The sequence below is a fragment of the Camellia sinensis genome, chromosome 13, assembly GCF_055761805.1.
Source record: "Camellia sinensis isolate YWXY chromosome 13, ASM5576180v1, whole genome shotgun sequence".
Taxonomy (NCBI): Eukaryota; Viridiplantae; Streptophyta; class Magnoliopsida; order Ericales; family Theaceae; genus Camellia; species Camellia sinensis.
In genome coordinates, this window is record NC_138973.1 from 46,728,464 (window position 1) to 46,751,141 (window position 22,678).

General features: G+C 31.0%; 2 protein-coding genes and 1 long non-coding RNA gene across 3 annotated transcripts; all 3 read right to left on the minus strand.

Annotated features, from left to right (window-relative positions):
• Positions 1–253: 253 nt before the first annotated feature.
• Positions 254–15,584, minus strand: LOC114316895 (uncharacterized). The gene is made up of 9 exons (XM_082902163.1): positions 11,226–15,584; positions 11,008–11,110; positions 10,791–10,865; positions 10,371–10,521; positions 10,049–10,118; positions 6,138–8,107; positions 4,306–4,386; positions 1,375–1,497; positions 254–673 (listed from the first exon to the last, which is right to left on the minus strand). Exons 1-8 carry the CDS (start codon positions 11,398–11,400, stop codon positions 1,474–1,476), a joined length of 2,649 nt encoding a protein of 882 aa, XP_082758289.1. The 5' UTR covers positions 11,401–15,584; the 3' UTR covers positions 254–673; positions 1,375–1,473.
• On the minus strand, positions 15,257–15,577 carry LOC114311886 (uncharacterized). The gene has a single exon (XM_028258056.1). It carries the CDS (start codon positions 15,575–15,577, stop codon positions 15,257–15,259), a length of 321 nt encoding a protein of 106 aa, XP_028113857.1.
• A 1,248-nt stretch (positions 15,585–16,832) lies between the features above and the next one.
• LOC145806128 (uncharacterized) lies at positions 16,833–21,203 on the minus strand. The gene is made up of 2 exons (XR_014348816.1): positions 20,970–21,203; positions 16,833–17,057 (listed from the first exon to the last, which is right to left on the minus strand). It is a non-coding gene; the product is annotated as an uncharacterized LOC145806128 (long non-coding RNA).
• Between the last annotated feature and the right edge of the window lie 1,475 nt (positions 21,204–22,678).

Genomic DNA, 22,678 nt, shown 5'->3' on the forward strand with positions numbered 1-22,678 from the left:
AAATGTGAATCAAATTCATTCTTCTAATTGTATCTTAAGACACACTAATTTTGAATTTACATCATCAAATCTATTTGTACACACTAATGTACAAAAGCCATTATTGAGGTCTACACACTACAACACTTATATTAATTGGAATAATGATATATGTATCAATTAATATACTAACTAGTATACTAACAAATGATATGTCATAATTTTAGAAATTTTGAATATTTGTAATTTGTATAATAGGTGAGGTCAGTAATAATGACATAACACTAGTTGGTATACTAGTGTGTATATTAATTGGTGCATGTAATATCACCATATTAATTGAGAATTAAGTGTCACCATACAAAATATGTACACCAAAAACAGTAATAATAAGAAATAAAAAGAATTAAAAATGCAAAAAAGAGGCTAAATATTATTCTCTTATATCAGATAATTAGATCAAATCAGTGGCACAACTACTTTAGTTATAATAACTCTAGTGTGTGTGCATTCTTTAACCTTTTTTTATTTATTTATTTTCTTTCTTTTAATTCCACTAAGGTAGGCCTACGCCTTTGTCTTTGTCCTCCAATCTGCACTTGACACGTGGTCTCACATTTCGCTTCATCCTCTACCCAATCATCTCTCACAAGTGATTGTTGATAACATCTGAACGCCACAAATAACATGAACACTGCATGGGATGTAAATCAATAATGCATGTTAGAAAAACCCAAAAATATTATCAACAATTTATGTATGTGTTATTTATTTTACAAAATTTATTTGCACTTTTTTAGTTTAAATTTTGAAATTTCATGTTTAAGTACTTGTAATTTAAAAAGTTAAGATATATATATATATATATATATATTTTAATTTTAGTTTATTTATTTTTTCAGCTTAAAAAATATGCTCAAAAAGCTATATTTTCTAAATTAAGTTTGAAATGTTTTTTTATTTTGTGATATTTTTGAAATGTTTCAAAAAGCTATATTTCACATCACGCTCTCTATTTTTCTGTATATCTTTTCTTAAGAAGTCAAAAAATTAACTAAAATAGTCAATTTCTAAATGCAATTATATGACTCAAATGGATAAACAATACGTAACAAAAAAAAGTTTGATATGTTTTTGCACGAATCAAGGCATTCAGTTAAACACTGTATAATAACCATACGATTATCAAAATTTAACTAAATCTAATATTATGTTTATGTGTTTTTAAGATTTGTCGACTTCACGAAACTACTTATGTTGAGAGAACTTGGGATGAAAAATATATATACTATACATTATTTTTTATAGAAAACCTAAGAGTATGCATTATTATATGTACTTACTATTATTCATGCGTATATATAGGTATGAATGAAATGACAAAAGTGTCCTTACCTGCCCATATGCAAGCTACGACCGATGACAGGTTCCATACAAGGGCAAAGATGCCAAAAGCCACAGCCTTCTTGTGTGAGCATGATTCCCAAACGTCTCTCAATTGTCCAATCCAAAATTTACCTATAATAACAAATAAATAAATGAATAAAGAAGACCGCTCTCATATAAAATATGTTTTCATGTAAATTACAAAGAAATCAAATTTTCCACATAAATTTTATTGTTCAGGTTAGTAAGAAACTTATGAGATCCATATGTGTAGATTTTGCATTGTGAAAATCTTAACCAAAAAAAATTAAACTTTCCTGTAACTTTTGTTTTCTTGGTAAATGAACTGTTAAATTTAAATTTTTCTTGTAAAATTCTAATGTCAAATGAACATAATATATACAAGAAAATAAATTTCTTTTTCCTTTATATATAAAATTCATCACACTTGAACCGAGTTCAAAAGATTGATTTTAGTGAATAAGATGTTTTTTTTTTTAATATATATATGAAAAAAAACTCATCCATATGTATTTGCTTAGAGGCCCATTATTAAATCTATATTCTTAGGGTATGTTTGATTAGCACAATTAATAATGAAAAGATTAACAACCCATGATATTAGTGTAAGATTAATTATCCATCTAAATTAGTGAGATATATAATTACCTCTTGTTCACATTTATTTTACGATAAATATGGAAATATATAATCTCAATTATATGTATGTATTGCGTAATTAGTTGGGAATTAAAAAATACGTCAAATTTGTTTGATAGAATGACTATTAGAATATAATCTAAATAATAAAAATTACAACCAAACAATATAATGTAAGTCTCACAAAAGCCAAAAGTCAATTTTTAATTTATTTTGGATCATATCACCTTTTTTATTTTTTACACATTTTTAAAAAAAAATTAAAAGAATTAACTTTTAACCAACTTCTCAAAACAACCAGTAGATATCACACTGACTCACACTGGCCGGGGTAGAGCATAGAATGCTTTGTGATAAATTCAATGGTGTGGTTTATACGAATGTTTACTTATAAATTAAAACTTGATAATTTAAAAGTCGAAATTAAAAAAAAAATTAAAAATTAATTTTTAAAATTTATTTAAGTTATTTTTTATTAATAAATTATAAGCAAAAACGTAAAAGTTAAAAAAAAAAATCGAAATTAGTCTTTTTTTAAACTTATTTAAGTTATTTCTTATTAATAAATTATAAGCAAAAACTATACTAAACAATCTAGCATAGACTCTCAGAATAAATAAAAATAAAATTATAAGCCGCTCAGATAAATTGCACCAAACAATACCATACTCTAATGTTGCACTATCATACACATACTTGTTGACAAATGTTAAAAATTTATAATTAATAATTTTAAATCCATCCACAATGATTTAAGAAAGAGTTAAAATTTTATGATTGACAAATCAAAAATTAACATTTATCATTTAAAATTATTGTACATCAAATTATATGAATTTTTATTTAGAGATTTTATACATTCTTCACTTAAAAAATACTAAAAAAGAAGGTAATAAATAAATAAAGAGCAAATTATAATAAACTTAAATTATGAACAATTTGCTTTTTGTTCCTCTAAACTTCAAAACTCAACAGTTAAACCACCTTAAAATATTATCTTGTTACAATTAATCATTTTTATTAGAATTTTGTTAGGGATTTACACAAAGTCAAATCATATATAAAGCACATCACACATTTATTTAATTTTTAGGGCAATAATGTATTTATCTAGTGATTCTGTTTGCACTTTACCACTAAGATAAAAAAGACAAAATACAAATGAAATTATTAGATAAGAGTATCATTGCTTTTAAAAAATCAATAACGGATATTATTATTCTAAAAAATAATAAGTGTATCATGTATTTCACACATGAATTGATTTCGTTAAAATTCCAAGACAAAATCCTAACAAAATGTATTGAGTGTAAAATGATGAAAATTCAAAGTAGTTAACTGTTACATTTTGAAATTCAAAGGGACAAATGACAAATTAATTATATAGTTTAAGAAGGTTTATGGTAATTTACCAATAATAATAAATAAAAAAAATTATGCACTAGTCGTGGGACAAATTCAAATAGTGTCATAATTTGTTATTAATTGATTAAAATTATGGGATCTAATATTCTTTTCTAACCGCTTCGCTTCCTCCGTTTGGAAAGCAAGTTTTGCACAAAAATAACCAAAACTTTCAATAACATCATTCTTTTTACTTTTTTATACGTATTTAATAAAATATTAGTAAAAAATTAATTTAAATAGTCAATTTCCAAACGAGCTCTAAAATCTCGTTTGGAAACATGTTATTTTAATTTTTTTTTTTGAATTTTTTACTAAAATATGAGATAAAAAAGAAAAATGCTAGAGACTCCCAAAAGATTTATCAAAAAAATTCTACCAAATGTCTCACATGGCTGTAAGATTCATACCATGTGGGTCTTATGTGTGTTACACCCACGTGAGACATTTAATAAATCTTTTAAGTCTCTAGAATTACTAGGGAAAAAAAATAGTATATTTGAAATGATTTTTTGACTTTTTACGAAAAAATTAAAAAAAAAAAATAGAGAAAAAAAAAGGAGAAATCTTTGGCATTTTTATATAATTTACTAATTTTTTTTTTACTTATTTAATGATTTTTTTAAAAAAAATTTAGGTTAAAATCAACGAATAATATTAGAGTTCATAAAAAAAAATCATAAAATATTTCACAAAATTTTTTCATTTTTTAATTAATATATAATATTTTATTACATATATAATCTCACAATGAAAAATCTTCCATAACCATCCTTATAATATTTTCTTCATTATCCCTGTCATTACTCAAAATCAACCCTTCCTAAACAATGCTTGAGAATTACAAAAAGTAAGCATAGTGGAGAGTGTTATTACCGTAGGCGGTGATGAGCGTGGAATACGATGAGCATATCTTTGGTACGCTGAATACTCCAAAAAACTCTGTGCACACCACACCTAGTTGTCACACCACATCTACTAGTCAGCGCAAAACGACAGTCCATAATATTAAATAATTAATGCTCAGAAAATTTTAACTTTTTGGTTAGATTTGTTTGGTTCCCGAGAAAAAATTAGAGAAAACTATCAGGCAAAAATAAGCATTTATGGGATACCCAAGAAAAATTTATCACGTAAAATTATGTAAAAATGCTACATTAGGATTAAACTTGTGGCACATTCCTCGTGTATCAAATTGGAGTTATTGTATAATTATTTAAATTTTATTAACTAATATTTTAACAAATTTTTAACAATTGTCATTGGATCTCACAATAGATCATGCTAATTAATAAATTATTCAGCTTGCTTGATTTGAATTTTTAAAATTCACTTTTAAAAAAATTAATTTTTTTATATTTCAGATATTTTTTTTTACTTAATTTTTTAAAATATTCTAAATTAATTTTTTAAATTTCTAAATACACTTAACAAGTATTATATTTATAAAAGAAAATATTTAGAAAATTCAGTAAATATCAAAAATATTTTTTAAAAAATTAAAAATTCAATACATTTTTCATATTCTTGTATATTTATTGATTTTTTAAAATATTTATTTATAAACATTTTATTTTTTAAATACATCTAAGTAAGGTACATCTAAAAAATAAAAAAAAATATTTAAAATTTTAAAAATATTCACTAAAAATAAAAAAAAATTAAAAATTCAATTTTTTAAAAATTAAATCTAAAAAATTGAAACCAAACACAATCATTATTTCTTTGATAGTGAGAATTGTAAAATGATTTAAGCTTTTTTTTACCTAATTTATTTTGCAAAGATAAACATATTTTGAAAATGTTACTTTTTTTATATCGAGTCAATAAATTTATATACACTATAAAAGAAATAATTAAATTTGCACATTTATACATTCAAATTCAATTCGACTAAATATCGTTTGAGATTTTATCGAAAGATAAACAAGTTAAATTTGCACATTTTGAAATTCATTCATTAAAATTTTAAATTAAGCTTGAACAATCTTTTTTTTGAACAACAATTTAAACACTACTATTCAACTTAATTAGTTTACACTGTCTCCGGATCAGGAATTTGAAAAAAAAAAAAAATTAAGCAAAAATTTAACTTACACTTCGTTAAAATTTCTTTTACATCTTTTTTTTTTCTTCAAATCTCATCCCAAATTTGTAATACAAACACACCTTACAATTTTATTTATAATTGATGAGACTCCAATGTAACACCTATATTGCCACTAGGCCAAGGCAAAATAGACTTTTAACTCCACTAAAATGATGAATAATAATGAATAAAAAAGATTAGTAAACAAATTTAGCACCAAAATTTTTAAGAAAATTACTATTTATACTCTACTTTTGCTTTCTATCCTTTAAATTTTGTTCTTAACCAAAACACAATATTGAGTGTGAATAGCCAGTAAGGGGTGTAAATAACAATCTCCATTTTGAAAATTCAAATGAAATCATAACTAAACCAATTTGGCCATCTTCCAAATAGTTATGGAGCTACCAAACCTCGCCAAAACAAACAGCATGATTGCCAACTGACAAGGTCACATTTAAAAACAATAAAAGAACAAGAAGAAAGAATTACTGCAGATCTACACTATAGATTCAAATTATGATACTATAGAAAAGGAAAAAAGAGTTGTCTAAAATTCCTATTGAGTAGATCAAATTCATTTCAAAAGTAATATATAGGATCAAGTTTAAATCTATACCATAGATTCAAATTTTAATATCAATTTTGCCACCTTCAATTCAAATGAATTCCCCCCAGTTCCATCACTCAACCCATCTAAATTTTTGTTTGGGCCATCCAAAGATTTATTTGAAACCAATTTTGCTTTTGTATCTACGGATTCATCCAAAGCCTTAGTGGACCCTGACTTCACTTTACTCAATTGAACTAAATTCCTCTCGTTTCCATCATCAGATTCACCAACTAACTTCTGGGATTCAGACTTTGCCTTCCTAGCCTGATTTGGGTTTCTCTCAGTTCTTTCAACAAACACATTTAGCTCCTTAGATTCCTCAGATCTTGTCTTCATTTTGTGAAATGAGCTTCTCTCAATTCCATTAACAAACACACTTAGTTGCTCAGATCTTGATTTCTTTGACTGAACTGGGTTTTTCTTGATTCCATCAGTAGATACACTCGACTCCTTACACTGTACATCCAAATTCTTGTTTATTTCAAATCTTTGCCTTGCAATCTGAATTGGGCTTCTCTCAAGCCCATCAGAATTCTCAGATTTCCATGTCTTCCTCTTGCCACTGACCCCAATAGGACTTGGTTTTGGTCTCAAACTTTTGTCACCACTCTCTTCTGAGTTCTCTTCTTCACCATGGAAGATTTTGAGTCCTCCGTTGAGTTCATCACTCTTTATTCTGCTCTCCCATGTTATGCGCTTTCTTCTACCCACCTCCATTTCCTTATAACCCTCTCTCTCTCTCTCTCTAGTTTCATCAGATCTAGTCTCCGCAATTCCAACTGGGCTCTTCTCAATTGCCACAACAAACTCAACAAAAGCCTCGTTCGACTCCGGTTTCGCCACCTTCAATTCAAATGAATTCCTCCCAGTTCCATCACCCAACCCATCTAAATTTTTGCTTGGACCATCCGAAGATTTATTTGAAACCAATTTTGCTTTTGTATCTACGGATTCATCCAAAGCCTTGTTGGACTCTGGCTTCACTTTCCTCAATTGAACTAAATTCCTCTCGTTTCCATCATCAGATTCACCAACTAACTTCTGGGATTCAGAGTTTGCCTTCCTAACCTGATTTAGCTTTCTCTCAGTTCTTTCAACAAACACATTTAACTCCTTAGATTCCTTAGATCTTGTCTTCATTTTGTGAATTGGGCTTCTCTCAATTCCATTAACAGACACACTTAGTTGCTCAGATCTTGATTTCTTTGACTGAACTGGGTTTTTCTTGATTCCATTAGTAGACACACTCAACTCCTTACATTGTACATCCAAATTCTTGTTTATTTCAGATCTTTGCCTTGCAATCTGAATTGGGCTTCTCCCAAGACCATCAGAATTCTCAGATTTCCATGTCTTCCTCTTGCCACTGACCCCAATAGGACTTGGTTTTGGTCTCAAACTTTTGTCACCACTCTCTTCTGAGTTCTCTTCTTCACCATAGAAGATTTTGAGTCCTCCGTTGAGTTCATCACTCTTTATTCTGCTCTCCCATGTTATGCGCTTTCTTCTACCCACCTCCATTTCCTTATAACTCTCTCTCTCTCTCTCTCTAGTTTCATCAGATCTAGTCTCCACAATTCCAACTGGGCTCTTCTCAATTGCCACAACAGACTCAACAAAAGCCTCATTCGACTCCGGTTTCGCCACCTTCAATTCAAATGAATTCCTCCCAGTTCCATCACCCAACCCATCTAAATTTTTGCTTGGACCATCCAAAGATTTATTTGAAACCAATTTTGAGTTCTCTTCTTCACCATTGAAGACTTTGATTCCTCCTTTGACTTCATCACTCTTCATTCTGCTCTCCCAAACAGAACCTGCCACCACACCATTTCTTGTTGTGCGCTTTCTTCTACCCAGCTCCATTTCCTTATAACTCTCTCTCTCTCTCTGTCTAGTTTCTCTTGTAATGAGTACACCAGGGTCACTGGAATAGGATGAGCATATCTTTGGTAAGCTGAATACTCCAAAAAACCCTGTTCACACCACACATAGAGTCAGCGCAAAACGACAGTCCATAATATAAATAATTAAATAATGCTCAGAAAATTTTAACATTTTGGTTAGATCTATTTGGTTTTCAAGAAAAAATTGGAGAAAATTATCAAGCAAAAATAAGCATTTATAGGATACCCAAGAAATATTTATCACGTAAAATTATGTAAAAATGCTACATTAAGATTAAACTTGTGTCACATTCCTCGTGTTTCAAATTGGAGTTATTGTATAATTATTTAAATTTTATTAACTAATATTTTAACAAATTTTTAACAATTGTCATGGATCCCACAATAGATCATGCCAATTAGTAAAATTATGCAACTTGTTTGATTTGAATTTTTAAGATTTATTTTTTTTAAAATTAAGCTTGTTTTTATTTTTCAAAAAGCACTTTTTAAAAAGTTATATTTTCTTATTTTTTGTGTCTTTTTGTTTTTATTAATTTTTTTTAATATTTTAAGCAATTTTTTTACTTTTTAGACACACATAGCATAATACACCTAAAAAGTAAAAAAATTGTAAAAAAAATCTTTTAAAAATTCACTAAATACCAAAAATATAAAAAAAAATTCAAAAATTCAGTACCATTTTTATATTTTTATGTATTTATTAATTTTTTAAAATATTTTTTCACAAATTTTTTACCTTTTAGTTACATCTAACTAAGGCGCATCTAAAAAAGTAAAAAAAAATATTTTAAATTTAAAAAATATTCACTAAAAACAAAAGAATACGAAAACCAAAAAACTCAATTTTTAAAAAACTTAATCCAGAAAATTGAAACCAAACGCACTGAATTTTTTTTTATTTTTCTTTTCTTTTTTTTCACTATTTTTTTTTAAATATTCAAAGTAATTTTTTTTAATTTTTAAATACACGTAACATAAATACACTTAACAAATATAATATTCGTAAAAAAATATTTAAAAAACTCACTAAATACCAAAAATATTAAAAAAAATTAAAAAATTCAATACATTTTTCATATTCTTGTATATTTATTGATTTTGTAAAATATTTATTTATAAATATTTTATTTTTTAGATACATCTAAATAAAGTGCATTTAAAAAAAGTAAAAAAAAATGTTTAAAATTTTAAAAATATTCACTAAAATAAAAAAAAATTAAAAATTCAATTTTCAAAAAATTAAATCTAAAAAATTAAAACCAAACACAATGATTATTTCTTTGATAGTGAGAATTGTAAAATGATTTAAGCTTTTTTTAACCTAATTTATTTTGCAAAGATAAACATATTTTGAAAATGTTACTTTTTTTATATCGAGTCAATAAATTTATATACATTGTAAAAGAAATAATTAAATTTGCACATTTATACATTCAAATTCAATTCGACTAAATATCGTTTGAGATTATATTGAAAGATAAACAAGTTAAATTTGCACATTTTGAAATTCATTCATTAAAATTTTAAATTAAGCTTGAACAATCTTTTTTTTGAACAACAATTTAAACACTATTATTCAACTTAATTAGTTTACACCGTCTCTAGATCAGGAATTTGAAAAAAAAAAAAAAAACATTAAACAAAAATTTAACTTACACTTCATTAAAATTTCTTTTACATTTTTTTTTTTCCAAATCTCATCCCAAATTCGTAATACAAACACACTTTACAATTTTATTTATAATTGATGAGTCTCCAATGTAACACCTATATTGCCACTGGGCCAAGGCAAAATAGACTTTTAACTCCACTAAAATGATGAATAAAAAAGATTAGTCAACAAATTTAGCACCCAAATTTTTAAGGAAATTACTATTCATACTCTACTTTTGTTTTCTATCCTTTAAATTTTGTTCTTAACCAAAACACAATATGGAGTGTGAATAGCCAGTGAGAGGTGTAAATAACAATCTCCATTTTGAAAATTAAAATGAAATCATAACTCACCCAATTTGGCCATCTTCCAAATAGTTATGGTGCTGCCAAACCTCGCCAAAACAAATAGCATGATTGCCAACTGACAAGGTAACATTTAAAAACAATAAAACAACAAGAAGAAAGAATATTGGAGATCTATACTATAGAAAAGGAAAAAAAAGTTGCCTAAACTTCCTATTGAGTAGATCAAATTCACTTCGAAAGTAATATATAGGATCAAGTTTAAATCTATACTATAGATTCAAATTTTAAACATTATTCTGATATTTTTTCTGAGTATGTAGCACTTGTTACTTGATAAACTATAGAAAATGAGTGAAATGAAACTCACCTTCATTGTAGTGGCAGGATCTCCACAAAAAAGGGTTCTGAACTTTAGAAGAAACTCATTCAAATAAGGAAGAATCATTTTTACTAACCATACTGCCTCTTCTTCCCCAACAATGTAGTCTTGGTTTGTATCATCTCCTCCTATAACTCCCCTGTTATTTTTTTTCCAAAATTATAGCAAAAAAAAAAAAAAAAAGAAACCATCAAACAAGTCTTTAATTAACTCCTATGTGGTAAATGAACTTTCCCATAAAAATAAAAAAGAATAAAGGGAGTTTCAGATGAATAGGAAACAGACAAATAATCGAAAATCAATAAGTGAGAACTGTGCGAAAATGACACAGTTCTCCCTTGCACCTACTTAATTTGCAATTATTTTGCTCTTTTTCATTTATCTAAAGTTCTTCATTTAATAAATTACCTGCAAATAATGGATTTGAATAAGAAGATTGCAGCAAGATAGACAAGACCCAGATAAGAAACCGCAGTTATGAAGCTGTAAAATCATCAAAGAGTGTTTTTAGCTCTGTGCTCTGTTTTGAAACAGGAGATGAGTAAAATGAACAAGAAAAATTGGATAATGAGCATGGTTAGAGTAGTTGTGTTGTGTCATATGAGCTTGGAGTACTATTTCTGACCTGATATTGATATCTTTGGTGTAAGATGATGCAATTATGATAAATGTTCCAATACCGAACATGAATGCTGATTTTGAGACATCTCTCCACATAACCAAATCAGCTGTTAAAATTTAACAAACATCACAAAATGAATGCTTGAAAATGGAGAGGTATAGTGAAGTAGCATCCAAAAAAATGAAAAAAGAAATCAAATCCATCCATGAGTGAAAACTTGCCTAAACTCTGCAATTTATTATGGGTTTGAGAAATCCTCTGGAATCCAGTCTGGGTTTCAGGACGACTTTCTTCCGAGTTCTCTTCTTCACCATGGAAGATTTTGAGTCCTCCGTTGAGTTCATCACTCTTGATTCTGCTCTCCCATGTTATGCGCTTTCTTCTACCCACCTCCATTTCCTTCTAACTCTCTCTCTCTCTCTCTCTCTCTAGTTTCTCCTGTAATGAGTACACTAGGGACACTAGTTTTTTCTTTGAACGGAGGGGCTGTGGTTGTTATCAATGAAATAGAGTAAGACTTTGAGATGAAGAAATGGTGAGGAGAGAGATTTTATTGGCCTTATTTGGTTTGTGTTTCCTAAAAATTTTTGGGAAAAATTCCTTAAAAATTTTTGGGAAATATTCCCTACAAATAAGTTTTCCAATGTAATTAAATCAAACAAAATTTTCCAAAATTTTTTTCCAAAACTTGTGAATAATTGTGAATTTCAAATTAAAAACAATAATAGTAACCCAGAATTTGATTCACAAATATGATTAAGCATGTTGCAAAAATAAAAGAATGCCATAATATGAAGTTGATGGTTCACAGCTGCATAATGAATATTCAGTACAATATTTGGATTGAATTACTATTAGTCTGGGTTCATATTCTCATAATTCAAATCATTTATATTTAATTGATTGAAAAATTAAAATCATATAATTTTATTACATTTATTTTCAAAAGTTGAATAGTGTGATTGTGAAAATAAATTGTTAATTTTTTCAAAGACAATTATAATGAAATTATATAATTACAAATTATTATTTTTTTCATGAATAATTTATGCATAGAGGACTACAAATAAAAGGTTCACATGAAATTAGACTCATGGTAGACTAGACTGCAATTGTCTTTGTATTTTATTATTTTTTAAAAAAATTGAGTTTTAAGTTGATTTTGAATGTTCAAAGTAGGTCTTTGAACTTGAAACTTCATTCAGATATGAAAATAAATAAATAAATAAATAACTGGAAACCTCTTTTGAAAATTACATATGAAAAAAAATAAATAAATAAAAACTGGAAACCTCTTTTGAAAATTACAATGCTTGAATGATTGGAGATGGACTGTAGTAATACCAACATTTTCAATCGTTGCAGCTCATTGGCAACTGCAGTAGATGCCCAGCAATAGTCACTTTCTTTTCTTTTCTTCTTATTTATTCTTCTTCTTTTTCTTTTTTCATTTTTTCTTACAAAACCAACAATAACCACCACCAGTTGAATTATAATGTGTAGAGTTTTTTTTTTTTTTTTTTCTTCTTCCCTCCGCCATGCCTTTTTTGAAGTTCAATCCTGGCAAACGAACTAACTGCCATTCTTGCTCCTGTTGTCAGTAATGCTATGACCGCAAAAAACATGTAAAGAAAAGTGAACCAAACAATCAATGATATGTTGTCGTAAAAAAAAAAAAATTATGATATCAAAACACTTTACTCTCGTGCATGAATGATGCTCAAACACCTATCAAAACATCAATTACTTGGTTTCCATATATGAAAATAGCAGATCTATATGTTTTCAACTAGCAGCAATGGTTAAATTCAAAATTCTCACATAAACTCTTTCAATCAGATTAGGAAGAACCTGCGAGTAAGTTATAACCCTAATTGTTTTTTGGCATGACAAGTTTAAAGAGGGCGACATTGGTCAAATACAACAATGACACAGCTTTTGGAAGGGAAAGTTTTAGAGCATACTTCACAGCGATGGGATAGTGAATACACAGGGGATACAGGCAAAATAATAATTTGTATCATGGAAACAATGCTCTATATGTTTGCTAACCCTCTCTGGCTTCTATCAAACAAATGTGGCAAAGGAAGACTAAAAACGGTTTACACCAAACACAACACAAAAAGATGAAGAAACAAAACAAGACTAGAGAAGATCCAACTAACCAACAACTGATAAACAATTTCAAGTTTCCTATCCTTTTCCACTGATTCTTGCTATCAGAGACAGAAAGATTCGTAATTCTACACCAAATTCCTGTCAAAATGGTTACTATCATTCCATCAGACATTAAGCCAGAAAGAAACCACTAGAAACAAAGTTATACAACAAAACCTAGTTTATTTATAGTTCTAATGGTAGAGTACACTTATATGCTTGAAATACTAATTCAAGGCAAAGGCTGGTTTCAGGGCCAAACTTTACTGCATTCCTAATCCAGAGCAGGTGAACTAGCTTATAGAATTTGGATTTAGGATTTGTAACCATTCCACATTTGTTTGAAAGAAAAATCTCAACCATCCAATATACAATGCCAATAACTCAAGACCCACCAAGTGGTTGTGAATTCATGGATAGATTGAGATAATTAAGGATAAACATGTCTATTATATTTGCAAAAATTCTGGCTCCACCTATGTCCACTGTCTCCTCCACTTTATAATAACACCTATTAGGTTATGTATGAAACCTCTTTTCACCAAATTATCAATAGTAAGAATGGAGTCCAAACTGGATTTCTAAAAAATAATAATAAAATGTTACTTTTGTTATAATTCTCGACTTCCAAAAGATCTTCAATGGGAAACAGTTCCTCGTCCCACCAATAATCAAGGAATCATAGGATTTGAACAAGAAAATCCAATTTCCATGCTTCCGCCTCTTCCTATCTATCCACTATGTTTGATGGAACATCAGATCTCATAAAGGAGCTCAGAAAGCTCAAAAAAGTCAACAAGGCCTCCACACCCACCTCATATGGCTCTCAATGTACCTTAGATGTCCATCCTCCTTGGTCCACTCCAAACTTGCAATCAATCACCCTTCTGGCTTTTCCCATAATTGGTGCTCCTCCTTAACTTAATATTATTATTATATTTTATTTATTTATTTTATGATAAGCAACAAAGACTCCTCTACATATATCTCCATAGGCACTTCCCCAGTAGTGTTTGATTGAACTGACAAAAATGGCGAAGGCCCAAACCACCATCTTCAATAGGAACACACACATTCCAATCTACAAGATGAAATTTGAACTCCTCTAAACCTCAAAAAAAAAAATTCTCAACTTGTCAAAACTCTTTCCACTGATGCAGGTAGAGGGAATAGAAACATCAAATAAATAGGTAGACTAGCCAATGTATTCTTGATAAGAGTAATTTTATCTCCCTTAGATAAATATTGTCGCTTCCACCCTACAAGCCAATCTCAAGGTGTTACATAACCTCATCCCAAATAGCTATAAACCTTCTAAGTTGAAGGAAGACCCAAATTTGTATTTGTTGAGAGGGATCCCACTCTCAATCTCAAGAATTCGGCCAGTCCTCGAACATTTTGAATCTCTCCCACTAGAATGAGCTTGCAGTTCCCAATGCAGATGTTCATCCCAAACACTACCTAAAAAATACATCAAATCACACTATAGACATGTCAATTGTTCTTCTTCTACAAAAGAAGATGATAGATCTCCTCCACTTCACTTCCTCTTCCCTTTACCTTCCTCTTCCCTTTACCTAAAAGTCAGCCCTAGTGCAAGAGACTCCAGCCACTGTGGTGTCTGGGGAGGATCATAGGTAAGCTAAGCTTTTTATCCATTTACCTCGTATATTCGTTTCCCTTTCTAAATCGCTACCCAAAATTCATGATTCAAAACACAGCCTTAGAGATGAATATTAACCCCTTACCAAATTAGAGATGAAGTTACTGAATATATTCCTAAGTACACTCAACAGTACAAATACAAACACTGGAAGGGTATAGATGCATATATCAAAATTAAACAGAATAGCATATGCAAAAACTAAAACTGAACTAATCAAATCAAAACCCAATTCTTAAATATGCAAGAAAAACACAAACCTCCACAAAAACAGCCAAATTAAAACTAAGAAGTACAATTTTAAATTTTTTTTTTCATTCAAGTTCAGTGAATTATACCAAAAAAAAAAAACATCTTGGATTTCACTCAGTCAAACTCATAGCAAGGTCTCCGAAATTTCTTACAATCTTCGGTAGCAATTTTTGCCCCCTCTCAGAAGACCACGCGAAACTGAGGAGCATCGTCGCCACTGGCCGGTAAGATCTCCCAGCGGCAGGGTTCGAGCTCGTCGGATACGGGACAGTACCCGGCCAGGGTGACCTTGTCGGTGGAAGTGGCTACCGACCCGAACTCGAAGACCGTGACGTCGGGCGGCGGAGCTCCGGAACGGATGACCTCCACAGCGCCGTTCATACCCGGGACCTCGGATTGCTGGGGCAAAGGCTTGTCCTTCGGGACGGGTTTCTGGGTGGGTTTGCTTCCGGAGGAGGATGGAGCCTCCTTCTTTCCTCCCCACCAAGATAGAATCCCCATGTTAGTTGTGTGAATGAAGAGAGATAACGAGAAAGATATAGGGCTGACCCGAAAACTAAAACAATTGCAACCTGCTCCGATTCAAATCATAGCGGTCGATTTTGTTTGATTTTTTACTTAGTGCACGTCTGGGGGATTACAATAATAATTAAAAAGTTAAAAATTATTAAAAAATTAAAAACCAAAGAATAATAAAGGTTCCGGGATAGAGTTTTAAAATTATGATTTGATAATAGAGTTGTATTTTAACTTTGTGAGTTTTGAAATTATGATTTAAGTGTAAAAAATTTGTTTAGTTATGAGTTTTGAAAAGAATTTGAATTGAGTGATGTGACATATGATATTGAAAAGTGTTTTGAAAAGCGAGCGTGGAATTAATTTTCTAAAATTGTAACCAAACAACACACTCAAATTAAGGGATAAAATTAAACTTCAAAAACTCTATCAAACAGAGCAAAAATTTATGATTTTTTAACTCCTAACCAGTAACAGTTTATCCAATTGCGCAACCCGCACAAATCTAACCTATCCGCATGCATAAATAGGGCAAGTCCGGGTCTATTTTTACATTCAAAATTGGGTTTGGGTCAGATCTGAATCTACCCGCGCAAATCCACAATCCGTCTACAGATTATGTTTAAAATAAAAAAAATAAAAAAAATCTCACTCATGTTGAACTAAAAAAATCTTCATTCTTTTGATCATCTCCTCTCTCTCTCTCTCTCTCTCACTCTCTCTCATCTGGCCCTTGTCTTTTTTTCTCTCTCTTTCTTTCTTTTTCTCATCTCGCCTACTTCTTTCTTCTCCTTTCCATCGTCATCACCACCACCATCTCTCGCCCATTGCTCATTGTCTATTTCATCTCCTATTTGTTGCCATCTCTTTCCTCTCCTCTACTCTACCATCGTCGTCGTCTCTTGTAGATCAGCCCCTTACTCCATCGCCAATTTATCACCTACCGCATATCAACCCAGCCATGTCGTTGGTTGCTTGCCATTGTCCCCTCCTCTTCTCCTTGTCGTCGTCGACCAATCGCAAACCATATCTAGAAATGCGAGATCTAGAAGATATAGAAACTACACACACACTATCACAACCCAAACCCGCCCCTATGGGTTTAGCACCATGATCGGCCAGTAATCCGTGGATTACCAAAGGCCTCTGAACAGATTAGCAAATACTAAGGGGCTGCGAAAGCAATAATACAAAATAGACAAGGTCCAATGAGCTGTGATAACATACATGAGACGGAACATTTCAAAACTTATATATATACATAAGCATGCCAATCAAAGGACACCAATATTTACAAAGTATTACATCCCAAGACCTATCCTTACAACACATACAGAGACTAGCATGAGTACAAAAACAGCCATGGCTTTAAACTCGATCGGAACCTCCTCGGGGGCACAGCGGTTGGCTGAAAAAAACGAAACAGAAGGCCGTTAACTCTGGCCCTGGTCACATGCCGGCTCACCTACATACATAATATAAACTGTGAACGAAAGCCCAATGAATAATAATAGAGTAAAGGGTTTCAATGAATGAGTTCATACAGATTCGGAAATCATAATTCAGTTCATATCAAAATCATAGCTTGTCCAGATCATATACAGACAGAAATCATAAGTCATGATTAAGTTTACGTGATACATCCATTAGCATTAACAGAACAGAACCGAACAGAACGTATACACGTGGGGTTACGAATAACCAGTTCCATAAAGGAACCTCCGGATTCGGGTAACAGAACAGAACAGAACAGAAGCAGAGCCCCCGTGATAGGGCCTCCGGTACGGGTAACAGAGTGCAGACAGAAACAAGTTCCATAAAGGAACCTCCGATACCGGGTAACAGCTAATAGATATCACATGATGCTAAGGATGTCACGAATACATATCAGAAATTGAACAATCATTCATTGTACAGAACATATCATTTCGGAAAACAGATCTTGTTTTATCACACAGAAAATAGATACAGTTGAACATAACTTTACTAAATTATTACTGACAGTTGGCCTTGAAACAGACAGACGGAGCAGATCGATCACACGACGCGCGACACGTGACCTACATCACACATAACGAACACACACTTGAAACACACATTCTAATTGTACAAAACTTATGTCGTTGGTTCTTAGTGCGTTTCTAACCTTAAATCCTCACTATAGAGTCTTAAACATGGCCAAAGAATGCCTAGGATGGAATGAAGATGCAAAGATGCCTTTGGAAAACATTTCTCAAATTTTGCTGAAAATAAGGTCCACGCTCGAGCGTGGCTTTCCCCACTCGAGCGGACATGCAGGAAAATGGATCTCCGCTCGAGCGTGGAATCCTCCGCTTGAGCGGGCTACAAACTCATGAAAAAGTGCTAGATGCGTGAAATTCATGCTCGACGGGCGCTCGACCCCCGCTCGAGCGTGTGACACAGACCCTCGCTCGAGCGTAGCTTCCCCCGCTTGAGTGGACTGCAAAACACACAAACTTCTGGGTATACGCATTTCACGCTCGAGTGTGACTCTCGCCGCTCGAGCGGAAGTGCATGTACTCAGGCTTCACGCTCGAGCATGGAAGTCCCCGCTCGAGCGTGGGTCAAAATTCTGAAAAATCCAGATTGACCTCCAAGCATGGAACTCGACCTTCAACCATCCAAAACTTATTTTTGTGGGCCAAATCTTTGGAAAACACTTAGTAACCCATAAAACGACATGTTTAAAGCTTCACTTTAAGAAATCATGGCCCAAGAGTAAACCAATTGTACAAAATTCAACTTGAAACTTGAAATTAATTTCATGCACATGACTTGTATGCCAATCCTTGAACTCAAGTCCTCCAAAACATGATCCAAAACAAGATTAAGCTCAAGAATAAAATGAATTCACGGACTAAAACCAAAATGTAGACATGCATGTGAAAATTCATGAAGAACAACTCCAAAATCCAAGAATATGTGCATGCATGCATGAATTCACTCTCAAATCCAACTCTTAAAACCAATTCTAGACTTTAAACTCTAATCTTCCAAGAACCATGCAAGAATTAAACTTAAATGCACAATTGAAAGGAGAATCTCCTACCTTAAGCCTTGAATTCCAAGCCTAGAAGCTCAAATTTGTAAAGCCTCTTCAATTCTCCTAAGCTCCAAGCCAAATCTCTAGATGAATCCTATTTTCTCCTAGCTCTCTCTCTCTCTAGTTGGTTTTGACAAGGAAAATGGCTGAGGAAATATGTTTCAAAGTGTAATAAGGTTGGTCTCCAAATCAAGCCACTAAGTGGCATAATGGTAGATAAGTCCAACTAATGTAATTTAGCTTTATTTAATCATACCAAATCAAATTTAAATTAAATCTAGCATAAAGTTACATAAATTCTATTTATCACATAGCACTAATTAATTTCGAAATCGAGCGCCGATAAGGCTTTCAATTCGCAATTCAAAACTAAAACATGAACAGATATTTCTACGCCTAACAGATATAAACACAAAAATCACGCAATACTCATGCAAATTAGTTCCAAATCCTTCCTAGATTATTGTTAGGCTTAGCCAAGCACGAATTAACATTAATCTGGGGTCGGGATTATTACGCACACACACAAAAAAAAAAAATTGTTTCATTGCACGATCTTCATTTATTTATGGTTTGCTGGTTGTGTTGTGGGTATGGGTGTTTATTGAGTGGGTTATACAAGTACCCCCCCCCCTCTCTCTCTCTCTCTCTCTTTGTGGGTCATAATTTTTAAAGCAATTTTGACTATAAAGTTCTTCAACACCAGTTTTCATTGTTAGGTTGGAGAAATTTTGTTTGTTTGTTTGGTTTTTTTTTTTCCTTGCAGATTCAAGGTTTGGGTGTTTCAGGCTTGGCTGTGGGTTTGCAAACTTTTGTTTGTAATTTTTTGTTTTGTTTATTTAATAAAAAAAAATGCTTTCATTATTGCTTTGTTTATTTAATAAAAATGTTGCTAGAATTCTCCTTTGTCTTTTCATTATTTTATGGTTTCAGAAAGTGGGGAAGGCGAAGGCCCCAATGCAAAAGCCCAAAAATAAAATTTCAAAAAAATATATATATATTTCACAAATCGTCCACAAACTGCTCGCACAACCGCATGACCCACCCGTTCAATCTACAACCCACATTGCGAGCGGGCGCGGTTCCATTTTTTCCCAACCTGCACCCCATTGAGTGGGTCTAATCTGTCATTCGAACCGCACAGAATCAATTTGTGAGCACCCCTACTAACCATAGTTAAAAAGTTATAAAAAAATTCAAAATATATATGAAAAATTCAAAAATTTTAGAAAAATTCAAAAAAATTTAGAAAATCTTAGAAGAATCCAGAATATTAGAAAATTTTGGAAATATTTAGATATATCTAGAAGGTTCCAGATGTACTAGAATAGTTTAGCGAACTCTAGAATATAACAGAAGGATAAAGGGATTTTAGAATATTTAAGAAGGCTAATGATGGTTCTTGGATCAAATTAATCTTATACTGTATAAAGGGAAGACCCTCATTTTAGATAACACAAAAATAAGACAAGGAGTTTGTAATGAGAGTAAAGTATTGTTAATATTTTATAATCATGTCCCTTTTTTGTTATTAATATTTATTTGAGTATGAACTTGTTGATAATAGTGTCAAATTTATTAGGGTATGTTTTGTACTCTACTACATCATATATTGGTATTAAACTGAACGAAATGAATAGAGCTATGCTTATGGAAGGAAAAGACGAAAAAAAAAATTTACTACCCGTAAAATGAAAGTAAAAAGTAAATTCTGCATGAGCGTCATCTCCGCCCACATGACCATTATTGTTATCACTGCCATCATTATTGCCTCTGTCAGTGTTACACCTCATGGAGACAAAATTTTGGCTCCTGAAATCGGTATTGATTTTTCCATTATAAACATGTAAACACAACAAGGGAAGTAGGAGAAACAATTCAATACTTCTAGGCGGATTTGCTTCTGGAGGAGGATGGAGCCTCCCTCTTGCCTCCCCACCAGGATATAATTCCCATCGCTGATGTTGGTTGTGAGAAGAGAAAGAGAAAGAGAAAGAGGGAGATATTAGAGGGTTGACCCAAAAACCAAAACAATTGCAAACTCATACCATATAAAAATTTCTCCTTTTATTATTATTCATCAATTTTTTTAATTTAATTTTTTTTTAATTAATTTTTTTACTTTTTATTTTTTATTTTTGAAAATTGAGGAAGAAAACAATTACATTTTCAATGTGGAGAAAATCAATTGAGAGATATTTATCCATCCCTAACACTTGTGTAATACATATAAAAAAATAAAAAAATAAGAAAAAAAAGCACAAAACATGTTTATCGAAACAAGAAAACAACCACAAGAATCAAATCATTTACATGATAATTCATCTATTGACGACGATCATTCATTGAACTTATCTCAATTTGTTCATCACTGCGATTGCCTTCTTCTCCTTCTCTTCTATCACCAATTTATCACCACCGCAATTCCCGTCGTTTTCTACGTCTCTTTTTTCCTCAAGAACTGCCATTTTTGAATTCAACTGAGGTCTTGGTCAACTCTAGAAAACATATAGCAGAGCAAAACATGTTGCGCAGTCCGTGAACCTCATTTCAGGTCCTATTTTGATGAGCTAAATCGTTGAAAATTTAAAAAATAACGAGAACAATATACTTGTAAAAAATCAAGTTGATCGGATATCAATAACATATTCATCAAATAACATTTGTATTTAGTTTGATACATACATATTCATTTTTTTTTTTTATATAAAAATGTTATTTGATAAACAGGTTATTAATATCCAATCAACTTAATTTTTTACAGGTATATTGTTCTCAATATTTTTTAAATTTTGGGCAAATTACATATACCCCCTCGAGGTTTGGCTAAATTACAGATATCCCCCTGAGATTTGAGAAATTACGAATTCCCTCCTGAATGCTATATTTGCATAAGAAATTAGGGGGTAATTTGTTATGAAATATAAACCTCAGGGGGCAAATTGTTATGAAAATACAAACCTCAGGGGGCGGGATGTAATTTCCGAAACCTCAGGGGTATCTGTAATTTAGCCAAACCTCGAGGGGTATATGTAATTTGCCCTTAAATTTTCAATAATTTAAATTATCAAGATAAGACTTAAAATGAATTCTACAAACCACATAACAGTCACTGCTGTGCTCACTAACTCTTTTTTTTGGAATTAGGCATTGGTGCGTAATAATCACCTCTTCTGCACTGTGGGTGGAACCCATTGGTTTTGGGTCCCAGACTAAGCTAGACAAAAAAAAAAAAGAAATGGAAAATATCACCACACTTAGTTGCTGAAAAAGTAATTCGAAATGAATGAAATTTTTTATAAATATTAATAATTAAATTTATAATATATATATATATATATTTTTTATAAATTTGTATTTTTGTTTCCAACATCACTAGAATATAAAAACCTCATTAAAAAAAGCTAGTCGTATTTTAGCCCACAAGCCCGCATCTCACCACCAATATCCCCTCATGAAATTAATTACAAATTTTATTACTAATATTAATAACTAAAATTATAATTTTTTTCAAATATATGCAATAGTTTTTTAAATTACCACTTAGGTTAATTTCCCCCGTATTTATCTCTCTTTTTTTTATCTTTTTTTCATCATTTTAATTTTTTTTCTTGAAAAAGTGTGTTTTTGCTGTGGATGTATGAATTTGAGACAAATATATAAGAGTGATTATTAAGTGATTTTGAAATGTTATTCTATACTATTTACTATTTGACACTTATTAAATTGTTTTTCAAAAAACTAATAAAAAATACTAGGTCCCATTATTTTAACTAATGAATATTAAATTACAACATCACATAGATTTGTTGTAAGCTCACCAAATAAATTTTTGGTATCCGGTGGTAGGAGGTGGGTTCTTTTGAGAGAGAGAGAGAGAGAGAGGGGGAGCAATTAAAATTTCTTCAGCTTGACAAAAATTAAAAATTAAGAATTAAAATGAAAGAAAGACATGTTAAGCTATTGACTATGGAATTTTTTTTTTCTTATATTTTCCTGGATGATGCTTCAAAGCACCACTT